At 44.4% G+C, this 13260-nt stretch overlaps 1 protein-coding gene across 2 annotated transcripts in view; it reads left to right on the forward strand.

The window, feature by feature from the left end:
• The first annotated feature begins 374 nt into the window (after positions 1 to 374).
• LOC135905252 (uncharacterized) overlaps positions 375 to 13260 on the forward strand; it is a 72053-nt gene continuing 59167 nt past the window's right edge. The window contains exons 1-3 of one of the 2 annotated variants that reach the window (XM_065436263.1): positions 375 to 478; positions 2725 to 2818; positions 5297 to 5352. In XM_065436263.1, the coding sequence (XP_065292335.1) occupies positions 2755 to 2818; positions 5297 to 5352 (120 nt within the window). In that variant the 5' untranslated portion in view covers positions 375 to 478; positions 2725 to 2754. Of the gene's footprint in view, positions 479 to 2724; positions 2819 to 5296; positions 5353 to 5787; positions 5920 to 13260 lie in introns of those variants that run through there. The other variant, XM_065436264.1, reaches the window with a different exon arrangement.

Below are 13260 nucleotides of genomic sequence, written 5' to 3' on the forward strand. Positions count from 1 at the left end.
CTGCTGAAAAAGCTGCAAAACAATTTAGCAGCAGGTTTAAGCGTAGCGCTCTCACATAAAGGCTGTGTGAACCTAAATGATTTCGCGACACAAAGCCAAACCACGGCGAATTGTTTTTTTGTGTATACGCCGCCTAAAACAATATCTGTTAAGAATAAGCACCACTGGTGGTTCGCTCATATTATAGCTCTGCACACTCAAGCGTACCTCGTTTGTTACAGCATGGAGAACAATAGGAATTGTCCGCCGCCGATGACTCAGCAATCTTGTGCGGGCACGCATCCATGTTTTCACGATGTGAAATCTCGTATCCAGACAATGACAATATCTCAAAACTAGGTCAATTGTTTGCTTATGAAACATGGTTTGACACAGCCTACGTTGCAGCTAGGGATTGGTTGTTTTTCGCGCTAGTGTTTCTCAGCGTGCAACGCAGCTTTCAGAGGTGCAAGACGGTTGGTGTCTGGAAAAGTTATAGGTGAGAAAAGCGTGCCTTTATTTCTATTGCTACTCTATTATTTTTTTATTATTATGGCTCGCTGTATACTGCTTTGGAAGATATTCGTAGATACTGCGACTTCGTGTTCTTGCTTTTTCATGAGAGCACGTTGTTGGGCGAGTCGGTCCTACATACTTAAAGAAGGGAATTGCGCTAAAAAAAGACACGGTTGAGTACGGACATGGACGGGCGCAAACTCGCGACTGATCTTATTCAGAAAGAACACAAATATATATACCTAGATTCTTATTGCCTAATCATTGCATAAGCTCCTAAGCGCAGAGGAAACGTTCTTCGCATGTGCGCTTAGGCAATGATTAGGCAATAAGAATCTAGGTCTATATATTTGTGTTCTTTCTGAATAAAATCAGTCGCGAGTTTGTGCCCGTCCATGTCCGTACTCGTCCGTGTCTTTTTTTAGCGCAATTCCCTTTTTAAGTTTGCTTTTTCATCTAACAGTGAAAAATAGAAAACCTAAACGAAGCGGTAGTTATTGCGTATACGAAAACGAATTGTTTTAGGCATCCTCTTCAAGTAGTATCAAATTTGCAATGGTTATTATGTGTAGTTTTAGACTGAGCCACAACAAATTTATTGCATACGTATACAAGCAGTTTGTATCACGGTATGATGTCACCTCATAAAATTGCTGAAAGCTCCGCTCGCCGGTTACTACAAATATGAAACATGGTCGCAGATATAGGCAACAAGGTAAGGGCGGTTAATGTACAGGTTGCTGGCAGACACGTACTGGCTTTACTGCGGCAATGAATGCTTTGCAAGAAAGACACACACTCGTCAAAATTGTTGAATACATCATCATGTGTATGCATCACCTATCCTCTCGTTCGAGTAACATTTTCGTGTGTAAGAACCATCGGGCTGGCGCCGTGCCTTTGGCGTTGCGTTGCTAAGCCCTATGGCGTCGGATTCAATCCCAACCGCGGCGGCCGCACTTTGATGGCGGCGCAATGCGAAAGCACTCGTGTACCGCGCATCTAGTGCGCGCGCTGTAGACCGGTGTTATTGCTTTCTGCCTAAGCGGTGGAAATTAATCCGGTGTCTCCCATCCCGCCGTACTTCATAATCATCTCGTCGTTCTGCACGTATAAAGCAAGAATTTTTTTTTCTCAAGTGCTGGTATTCTTCGAAAATTCCCCTGCGGCCATCTGACGATCTTCAACAAAACGCACTAGTGAAACACAACGAGCAATATTTCTGAATGAAGAGATATATTGAAAAACTTTGGCAAAATTTTCGCTACACTCAGTTAGCAACGTCGCGATGTTACACCCTTCGAATATCGTGCCCATAGCCTGCACTTAGTCCTAAGTTTTACGCAGCGTACATATGTACATTCCTGCATCTACATATATTCATATTCCTATGGATATACTTTGTCTTATTTTGACTTAAGTTAACAGGCGTAGGCATTTATTTATTCATTTATCGACATACTTCTCCTCTAGTTCTAATGACCTTGAGCGCCTGATAGATTAGGAACGTCATAGTGTAAAACAATTCACGTCTCCTACACCATAGCCAAGTGGGTAGTCGCGTGGAAAATATTTCATCCGGGAGAAGTTTGAAGACTGAATATCTTACGCATTTGTCAAATGCAGCCTCTGCTCGTTTAGTTATGTTGGAGTGAACGTACACACCCATGGTCGGAAAAAATTAAATTAAATTATGGGGTTTTACGTGGCAAAACCACTTTCTGATTATGAGGCACGCCGTAGTTGGGGGCTCCGGAAATTTCGACCACATGGGGTTCTTTAACGTGCACCTAAATCTAAGTGCACGGGTGTTCTCGCATTTCGCCCCCATATAAATGCGGGCGCCATGGCCGGGATTCGATCCCTGGACGTCGTGCTCCGCAGCCTAACACCATAGCTACTGAGCAACCACTGCGGGTAGGTCGGAAAAGTTGCAAGGTGCCAAATAAACATTTGATAGCAAGCGCTCTCTACCCGCTCCCTAAAGACACACGTAAAAAATCTTAATTACCCCTTGCATTGATGGGTATTCGTTTAGAAAATTTATGAAAAGGCTAATTTCGTTTTGAAGCTTGCTAATGATATATATACAATGACCAGTCGTAGCACAAGATAGTGTCTTAACTAGTTCACAAAGAAGTATCTATTCATTATTGTGAAACCTAAAGTTCACACAAGCTGTTGCGATTTGTGGTTTCTTCAATACACTATAATTGTTTTTTACTGTAGGTTCACGCACGGTATCTGAAAAGAAAAACGATGAAAATCAACTACAATTTTTTTTACTTTTTGTGCATGTGGGCGTCGTTTTGCCTCGGAAAAAGTAAGTACGTTTCTTAATTTGTGGGGAACATGTTGGATATATTGAATTATGCAGACTGTATGGCATTGAAGCCAGCCTAATGAATCTGCATTGTCTGTACTAAAAAGGGTGGCTGCATTAATCCGCTCGATTTTGTATTTTTTTTTGCGCTGGAAGCGATGAAAATAAATTGCCCTGAATGTTAACCAGATTTATACTTCATCCATCATCACTCTTACGCAATGCAATTCTGAGGATTATGAAGCTGCAGATAAGGCAATTTTTCTTTCATTATATGCTAATATATCACTATTGTAAGTGACGTTTATAACAATGACTGAAATTTGCAATGTCGCCGTAATTAGCTCATGCTACCTAGTGCATAAGTCTTCTCCGGTAGCGGTCTTACAGATACATTGTTTTAGAGATTGGTCCGTGTTAAGCATGAACCTTAGAGCCAAAGTGAGTATTCTTCACAGCGAAGCTGCGAGCCCCTTTTGGTCTGGATTTTAGACGACTCGTGCTCATCCAAAAACATCACCATCACGTAGCAGCCGCGACCACTCAGACAGATCTCAAACGGTAGCTAGGAAAGCCTTTTGCCTTCCAGTTTTCGCGTAACATAACTATGTTTTCTTGTAGATTCAATTTACAATCCGAATATCATATCTGCAGCTTGTGTGTAAATCGGACTTTAAGGAGTTTCTGACCGCATTTACTTCAAGAAATTAATTATTTCCACAAGGCACTTCCGCTTGGTGGAGGGCCTACAAGAACGAGGAAGTGTGCTGCACTTCTGCAGCACACTTCCTTGTGTGCGTGGGCGCTCTGTCCCTTGCATTCGCACGGCGTTTGCTGCTACCGTAATCGACATCAAGACAAACGCTGTCCAGAAACAGTACCACTCCATGGCAGTCGCAGCCACTCAGACCGACCTCTTCTATTGAATGCCATCATAAATGGACACGAAAAGAAGGCAAGCATGTTTAATCCTCCACAATTTGCTTTTTTAAACTGCGTAGGTATAGTGTAATATTTATGCAGGGACATTTTTCCCAAGCGGCATAAATTTATACCAAGCTTTGGGGCCCTATAACGTAAAACTATTCCAATATGTTTTTATTCCAATGTCCTTACGTCGAAATTGCGTAACCGCCGACGAAAGTATCGGGCGGTGACCCGCAGGCTTGTCTATACACGCCAATCAACCGCTCTCCTCGCTCATACGAGAACACTTTTGTTTGCTTGAAAAACGAATAACGTTGCTTACATGGAGAGGTTTGTCTTATCTAATTGGCTCACAAGAGGCGGGGAGCATGCTCAAATAGAGAGGTATTCAATGGGACCGAGCCACTGCACTCAAAATCGATAAATAAAGAGGGTGGTGCCGCCGCCTGCGATTGGTCCGCTTTCCCTTATTTAGCTGGCGGTGGCTGGTCGAAAATCGCCGCGGCGTGTAACAGAAGCTAAATAATGACGCTAAAACAGATCCTCAGCAAAGAAGAATAGGCAGAACGAGGTCGTAAACGCGCAGAAAGTGCTCGAAAATGTTGTACGGCCACCCAGAAAGTTTTATTATACCCAAATAAACCCATGCTCTCCGGCAGATGCGAGTAGCTAGTGCCTGAGCGATCGGCGGCAGCCAACTTTTATTCCTTTCGCAATGGCGCAGCCTGCGGCACTTCAGAAGAAAATTCTGGTTTGTTCGGCATATTAATGCATCTTTAGCGGGTACACATCACTTTGACACGGTGAACTTTTGCGGTTTTGTGACGTCGCGTGACAGGGAGGTGAAGTGCGTGCAGCCCGAAAGCTTTCGACCATTAGCCGAGTGCTAATGGCGACAAGGCGTCGAATCAGACATAGCTATTTTCTTTTTTTCGGTCAAATCATGAATAATCAGTGTGTAACATCCTATCAGATCGGGAGCTATTGCGGTTTTCATGACGTCGCGTGACAGACAGGTGAAGTGGGGCTGGTCCAAAAAAGTTTGTGACCAATCGCGAAGAGCTGATTGCAGAATTGGAATAGAAAAGTTTGCAATAGCCTTACGTTATAGCGCCCTTGGACTGCAATTGTGCTCCCGAAACGAACTGATACCATTTCGAAGGACAATGTGAACATAATGTGGAAGAATAGATCATTTGTGGCGGAAAGTCTATAGTCTCCTTAGAACGTGAAATTATGAAATATTGCACACTGTCTGCTAACATCCAAGCATATCATCATATCGTGATGAGTGCAATACACGCTCCTGCTTTTAGCAGATACAATAAAACAATGTACCATGCAAGTTACTGCTCGAACTTGAACGATTGTTTGGTGTTTTTATGGAATGTGAAGAAAGGAGTTAACACAGTGCATTTGAACTAGAACTGCATTAACTCATATATATGCAGCAATATCTTGCACGCAAAAATATTGTACATATCCGATGAAAAGTTATTATCTGCTTGTTTCTTTTACAGCATCGCTGTGCATTTATTTGTTTTCTTTCAGCACATGAAAATTTCAGGAAACCAAATTCAAATAGGATGGAGAAAGCTGTGAAAATGGTGAGCATTTCGTGCAAAAACGTCGCCTGTTTCAAAGGAATCGATTTAATTTTGGCGCCGCTCTACTACTAGCCACCAATGTACCACCGTCTTTGAAATCTTCAAAATTTAGTCGTGAACAATTTCATTCATTATGAGGAAAACTTTACACGTCGATACCTTACTCGATGCAAATATTCCAGCTACGTTAACAATGTGGTACAGCACAGTTAGTGTGACTTCTCTCAAGCCTTAAGAAAGCTGCGCATCACGGTGAAGTAAGTCCTTAGGGTACATGTCAAGGGGTTTTGTTGTATTATTGGTTAGACTGTCCTACAGAAAATATGCATTATATTTTATAACGCATATGTGCTACCTAAATATTGTAGAGTGATGAGATACACGATGCCGTTCTCAGTAAAAAGCAAGCGTTATTACACTTTAATTTTAGGCTCAGGACGCAAGAAGCACAGGGTGTCCTAGCTTGACTTATCGAAGTTATAGAAATATGCCGACGACCTCTAGGATGACGCAACTAAGCGCGTGTTGGCTATTATGTGGAGCAAGTCACACTGTTTTGATATTTCGGTAAGAGTCATCTTTATTTAGGGACATTTTTTCAGGATAGCAAGCATGATGCTTACGGCCAAACCACCTACGAGGCAATCGTTGAGTGTTGCAAGAAGGCACTACCTCAGGCGTTTACGACTTTCAAATTGCCACGTAAATTGTTCGCTGCGCTGTAAATAGGGGCTGGGAAATAAAATAAGAACATGTGACTTGCGTCCTTGTCACTGCGGTTTCTGTGCTCTCAAATGTGCTGCGTGTGGACCAGTAGGGCATTTCAACTGATGTACTGCTGCTTAAAGAGTGACTGGGCATATAGGTTCGGGTTCCACCAGGAAAAATAGTTTTTTCGTATCCGTTCACAAACCGTTGCCTTACCATTTCAACGCTTAAAGTTATTGCCCATTGGCATACGTTCGTTTCCTGTATGTTATCTTATGGTTGCGAGTGAAAAAGAAATCGGTCCCTTGCTTTCCCTTATTCATTTTTTCTGTGCAGTTGGTACTAGCGCCTTCCGCAGAGGCTCTCGTGTTTGCGAAATAGTTACTAAAGGGAAAACGTTGCTTGTGCGACAGTTTCCACAGTAAGCAAACTTACAATTAACGCTAAGACTACGAAAGTTGTCATTACACACGAACTTGAGAAAAGTTGCTCCTGACGAACTACTGCTCCTTTAACCACCAAAGTGATGAAGTATATTGATGGTTGAAAACATGTAAAGGGGGGCCTGAAATAATGTTTAACCAAGCCGTCATAGCGTATTTGTTATAAAAGGACACACTCCTATGGTATTTTGCTGCGAATATGTATTTGAATGCGTTCCAATGAAGTGGCGTTGTTGTAAAACATTGCTAATAATTTCCTTTGCGATCCCTCCCCCCCCCCCCCCCCCGCGCGCCTTATCATAGACCCTTGTTCAAGGACTCATACTGCGCAAAGTACGGCCGAGTAAGGCGGTTCCCGCAATGCTCCGCCCACTGAACATAAGAGTGACGCAGTTTATGATTAATTCATTGGACCTGCGCGAGCCTACCATTTCCGCATTTTCCGTATTTCCCTCTCCAAACTCATTTCCTGTATATCACTTTGTGGTCGTTCTACTAAAGAGCTTACATGCTCATACAGAAAGCACAGCTTGTCTTTAGATTTCGTGGGTGTTCTATGAAACTGCGCGGGCTTTTTTTTTTAGTTGCCTATTTGCCTGCGCTGACGCGCTATGAGCGGTGCGGGCTCAGTCATATATGTCAGATAACTAATCCCACTTTGCGACTACGGCTAAAACGTTTGACGGCTGGGGTGGGATTCAAACCATTTTCTGACGTGTCAGCCAGAAAATAACGCGCAGTACTGACACTGCTCAGCCACATATGCCAACCCCTGTGGTGACAGAGAGGCTTCGGCGCTGCCCTGCAAAGCCCGAGGACGCGGGATCACATCCCGGTCCCCACGGCCACATTTTGATGGAGGTGAAATGCAAAATTTAGAGGACGCTTAAGCTTCGCTCTTAAGAGCTGCACGCTTCCACCGCATTCAAAGATCGCTCCATGCTCCTCACGCTTCCCGGCAACTGCAGCTCGTGTAAACATACAGTTTACAGGGAAACGCTGGCGGCGAATGCTACACATGAACGCGAGCTTTCCGGTAGGAACGCGGCCTCTTGAGTGAGGGAATCGCAAAAAGAAATTGCATCATTGTAATGTTGCTCTTCTTGCTTCGCACTTTTATATTTGAGTCTGAAAAGATTTAACATAAAAGGCATGCGCGGTCGGTGTTTGTTTCATTTGGTTTGTTTGCGGGCTGTCATTCTCAACATTCCGAGGAATAACTTTGTCAAGAATGAGACGAAAAGGGGTTGAGCGAGAGGCACAATTTTTTTTAATAATCATATCTAGAGAAGCCAGCAAACAAAGCCACCAAAGAAAACAGAGGGTGAAAACTTGTAATTGCTAATGGAATTAGTGAAATTAAAAATGAAAGTGGATGAAAAAACAACTTGCCGCAGGTGGGGAACGATCCCTCATCTTCCGGCTACGCGTGCGATGCTTAAACAAATTGAGCTACCGCGGCGCGGTTTCCCTTTCCACTTTCTTGGGTATTTATGTGTTACTACAAGAACTAACCTTGGGGGTGTTGGCCAGTGCCACAATTCACAAACCTTGGTGGCGGATGAGGAACATCTTTTCTGCAGCAGGTGTCACCAGTGCCTGATGCTTTTAACTGAAGGCAACTGGTCAATAAACCCGCACAATATACCTGAAGAAATCAATGTTGTCGGATTCGAGACCCTCGTTATGTAAGAACGAGAAGAAAGGGGGTCAACCGAGGGGCCCGACTTTTTTGATTAATCATATCATCAGAAGCAATAATGCGAAGACATCGATCGGACCAGTCCCCACCTGCGGCAAGTTTTTTTTTCATTCATTTTCATTGGCAATAATTTATCATTTATTTAATTCAATCAGGAAAACAAGTAATTTTCTCCATGTTTTTCTTGGTGCTTTGGTTTGTTGGCTTCTTATGATTTTTCAAGAATGTAAGACAAGGTATGATCAACTTTAGTGATGGAGTGGCATGGCAATATAACCCGCATATACCAGATGCCATATAGTAAGGCTTCGCATATACACACGCCTGAACATACAGTAAACTTTTCGCTCGCACCCAGCTCCGCGACAACGACAACACCGGATTTTCTGCGACACAAGACCCTTAAAACTATCGCATTAATAGGCACTGCTGCAACAAGCGCAGAGATAACGACGCTCCTAGGACACCGGCAGAGTGCTCAGCGAAGAGGTTAGCTTTCTATTAACCAAGGTCATGGACATGCCGGAAGGCTAGAGCGTTTCGCATTGGCATGGACATGCTGCAATCCTAGCGCTGTTCGCATTTGATCAACCTTATTGCCAACATCTGGCCAGCGGCGCCCGAGTTGTTTGTTCATTTTGACGATCGCTGCTCCTGAAGCGTATTTCATACAAATGAAGTCGTCGTTCGATACAAACGCAGAAGTTTTGATCGAGTGACGATGCTCTGACGCACCCAGGCGTACTACCGCACGCAGACGGGCACTACAACATGACTCAGCTATATTTTAGCAACAGCACAATTTTGCGATCTGGAGTACCCACCACAACTTGTGCAAACGGTGCCTCCCCACTTTCCTACTGCCTGGAAGAATAAAACAAAAGCTTTAAGTCGAGACCGTATACGTTGCAAACATATCTTCTTTTATTTGTAAATATAGGAAAAATTATCAACTATGTTTCGTTATCGACCATGCTTTAGTAATACATAGCAGTTGTATGAGGGAACTATTGAGTTAACCTGTTCAGTATAGTTGGAGGTGTCTCAATAAAGAAGTTTTCCATCTAAGCGCTGCTTGGGATGTCCACAAAGCTTAAAGCATAGAACTTATTATTCCACTATTCCAAACTTTAATATGGTGGTGCATCTCTTCTTCGCATGATTGGTGACGTTAATGTGGTTATCAATTATTTTTGCGATGAATGTATAATTCGTGATAATTTCAGTGTTCTGTACGATATGGTAATTACTATGATCACCATGATGAGGGATGCAACAAAGCACAGTTGTGTTATGAACAAGCGGCGAGCTTCATGTGCTCTACTGCATTCTTATATATGTTGTTACGCGAACGAAGGACTAACTGGAGACTATTTACTAAGTATATTTACAAATGATAATGCAGCGCTGGCCACTGCTGCTGCGTTCGTCGTCTTCGTCGTGGCGTCCGCGTGCATCATCCACAAGAAACACGCAATATGCATGTATCATTACCCCTGCGACAGAAGCATCGTCCCGGTGTGTCTAAATATCGGTGATAACAGAAGAGTAATATGGCTTGAGGCGTGCGACATGCACAAGGTTAGCGGAATTTGAGGCAGATGAGGGACTGGTACTGACTGGGGCCATTTCATAGGTAACTAGAGTCAGGGCGCGCAGCACCTTATATGGGCCTGTGTAGGAGACAGGAGTTTTTCTGACAGGCCAACGTGACAAGTAGGGGACCACAGGAGTACCAGAGATCCAGGCAAAGAGTGGTGGACGTCTCTGTGTTGGCGATCGTACAAACGCCTCTGCATCTGTTCGGAGGTCAGGAGGTGAGTGTGGGCAATTTCGCGTGCTTGCGCTGCCCTGGTGATGGCGCCAAGTGCATACTCAATGGTCTCTGCTGCGGCGGATGGAAGGGATGCGTCCAGTGGCAATGTGGGTTCTCGCCCGAACAACAAAAAGAACAGGGAATAACCGGCAGTGTCGTGACGCGAATAATTATATGCAAAAGTGACATAGGGTAGAGCAAGGTCCCAATCAGTATGGTCGGACAAGGCATACTTTGCAAACATGTCTGTTAGGGTGGGATTCAGACGCTCCGTGAGACCATTAGTCTGTGGATGGTAAGACGTAGTCAGCTTCTGCTTGGATGAGCAGGAGTGCAGGATGTAGGCGATGGCTATGGAAAGAAATGTCTGACCAGGGTCAATGAGCAATTGGTGTGGAGCGCCATGCTGCAGAATCACGTCGCGTAAAAGAAAATCGGTCACATCTGTGGCGCAGCTCGTTTGAAGCGCTCTGGTGATGGCGTAGCGGGTGGCGTAATCTGTCGCTACAGCAACCACCTTGTTGCCAGACGTTGACAGAGTAAACGCGCAAAGTAAGTCCAAGCCAATGTGAAAGAACGGGTCGGAAGGAATGTCGAGCGGTTGAAGGCACCCGGCATGCAGTGTCGATGTGTTTTTCGGCGGTGGCATTTCTCACACGCCACAACGTATTTCCGGATGGAGTGGGTAAGGCATTGTTAAAAGAAGCGTCAGCGAATCCGGTCGTAGGTGCGGGAGACGCCAATGTGACCAGCCGCTGGTAAATAGTGAAGTTCTTGGAGAACCGCTGACCGGAGGTGCTTAGGAATGTCGAGGAGTAGGGCATTACTGTCAGGGCATACAATGTGCCGGTCTTATACATCATCCTTGAGAACAAACAGGTGAAGGGAGTAATCAGAAGACGAAGATTCCAAGCCATCATTGATGGCAGGACACTTCCGGGCGTTTATCAAAGACTACGCACTGAGAACAAGGTGCCTCACACGTTTAACTCAGAAAGACGTGCCTTTTCATTGGGACGAGAAGTGCGAAGCTGTCTATCGTGAGCTTGTAAAACTAATATCGTCGGACCCCATCTTGCGAATACCGGATTTTTCTTTGCCTTTCGTGCTGAACACGGACGCATCACATTATGCTACCGGTGCAGTTCTATACCAGAAGCCATCCAAACAAGCTGATCAAACCAAACACTACGTCGTGGGGTACTACAGCTATATCCTGAAACCCGCCGAAATCAATTACTGTACCACAGAAAAGGAAGCTCTGGCCGTCTTAAAAGCTGTGCAGTACTTTCGTACTTACCTGGAAGCTGCCAAATTCATACTTTTCACGGACCATCAAGCATTGACTCAACTTCTGAGCATGGCCCAGCCAAGAGGCCGCATTGCTAGATGGGTCTGGAACAATTTGATTTCGTAATTTCGCACCATCCTGGCCCACTCCTCACTGACGCTGACGCACTATCAAGATTACTTGTACAGGAATCAAGCAATAATCCAGAGACAATCAATCATATTAAGCTATGAAAAGGTACAGAAAAGCTTCAGTTTATCAATGGAAGGTATCACGTACCACCAACTATGATTCCAAGGATTCTTCATCTATACCACGACACCCCTGAATCGGGTGGACATGAAGGCTTCTGGCGCACTTATAAGAAATTGCTCATGAGATTCACATGGCCGGGCATGAAAAACGACATCAGCCATTACATCCGCACATGCCACCTCTGCCAGGTGAACAAAGTTAAATTCAAGCAATCGACAGACGTTATGACAAACCCTGAATATTCAAGCGTCCCGTTCGAAGTAATTCATTTGGACTTCGCGGAGCTCAAAAAGAAAGGGGAAGGAGTCAAGCGAACGCAAGCTTTCTTGCTCTCCATAGATGAGTGCACACGGACGATTGCGGCTAAAGCTGGCAAAGAAGACGCAAACAGCCTAATAGACCTCCTCAAAGCTGAGTGTTTTAAACATACAAAGACACTCGTCTGCGACAACGGGCCGGCTTTCCGGAGTGCCAAATTATCAAAGTGGGCCCAGGAGCACGGCGTCATGATAAAGTATTCTTCTCCATGCCACCCGGCAGCAAACGGCCTAGCGGAACGTGCCATACGAGACATCAAACAGTATCTGAAGATGTATCCAGACTTTGCCGGTGGCTGGAAGTGCTGTCTCGAGGCCGCTGTGAAGCATCACAACAGATCATACACCACGGGTTTAGGCTGCAGCCCTCATTTTGTAACTTCAGGTACAGCACCCATAGTTCCAGCAGAAAGTGAGCTAGGTCTCCTAGAGAACCTCGAACTTGCGGAAGTAAGGAAAACTGTCAAAGAACAGGAGATGTACAAGCGCCGCATGAAGCGAAACTTTGATAAAAGGCACAGTAGCGAGATACCGGACATACAGCCTGGAGACTATGTCCTTGTAAGGAAAGGAGCTGTGCCCTCAAATTCAAAATATTGCGGACTATTTCAAGTTATTAAGACTGCATGCCAGCATGGAATATTGAAGAATGTCTGGTACGCCGGAGCCTCGGGCCAAACGGAGTGCGCCGTATTGGAAACGTATTCAAGTATTACCCCAGGAGGTGTAATTAAAAGAAATCCGGAAGAGTGAAGCGGTCTGCGCTGGACGCATGAAAGAAGACGAAGGAATGGGCTAGGGGAGAAGTGAGAAGGAAGAAGTTGGAATAAAATGGCGGACGACACCCGTCTCACTTAGATTATGTCATTTCTGTTGCCGTTCTAGTTAGGAACGCTACAATTAATTTGTTATTTTATAAGCGAACAGCGAAGTTGAAACCTTTATAGAAGCTCGTCCCAACACGCACTTCTGATGAGTGAACAGTTGCTTGCAGCGAGACAAATTGGGGAAAGCAAAACCAACGCTTTATTCACCACCTATACAAAAAAAAAAGAATAGAAGCATGCTTACGTTACTCCGAAAGCACTTTAGAGCAAACTTTTTTCAAATTATAGTTCAACTCGTGCTAGCAGTGCGACGTTGTGCAATAGTATTTCTTTAGTACTAGAAATGTCCCCAGAAGATATCTCTTTCCGTCAAAAATAAAAAAAATCACTCACAAATAACTTCAATATGGATGGGTACGGCGTTCTATGTGCCTGAATAATGTGTAGTTACAACTCATTTACTTTTATCAGTGCGCAAGATGGCGACCAGTAAACGCATTTGTGTCATGCGTACACAGAGGACCCCCCCTACTTGATTGTTTTTGACAC

Source organism: Dermacentor albipictus, chromosome 8, assembly GCF_038994185.2.
Source record: "Dermacentor albipictus isolate Rhodes 1998 colony chromosome 8, USDA_Dalb.pri_finalv2, whole genome shotgun sequence".
NCBI classification, from domain to species: domain Eukaryota; kingdom Metazoa; phylum Arthropoda; class Arachnida; order Ixodida; family Ixodidae; genus Dermacentor; species Dermacentor albipictus.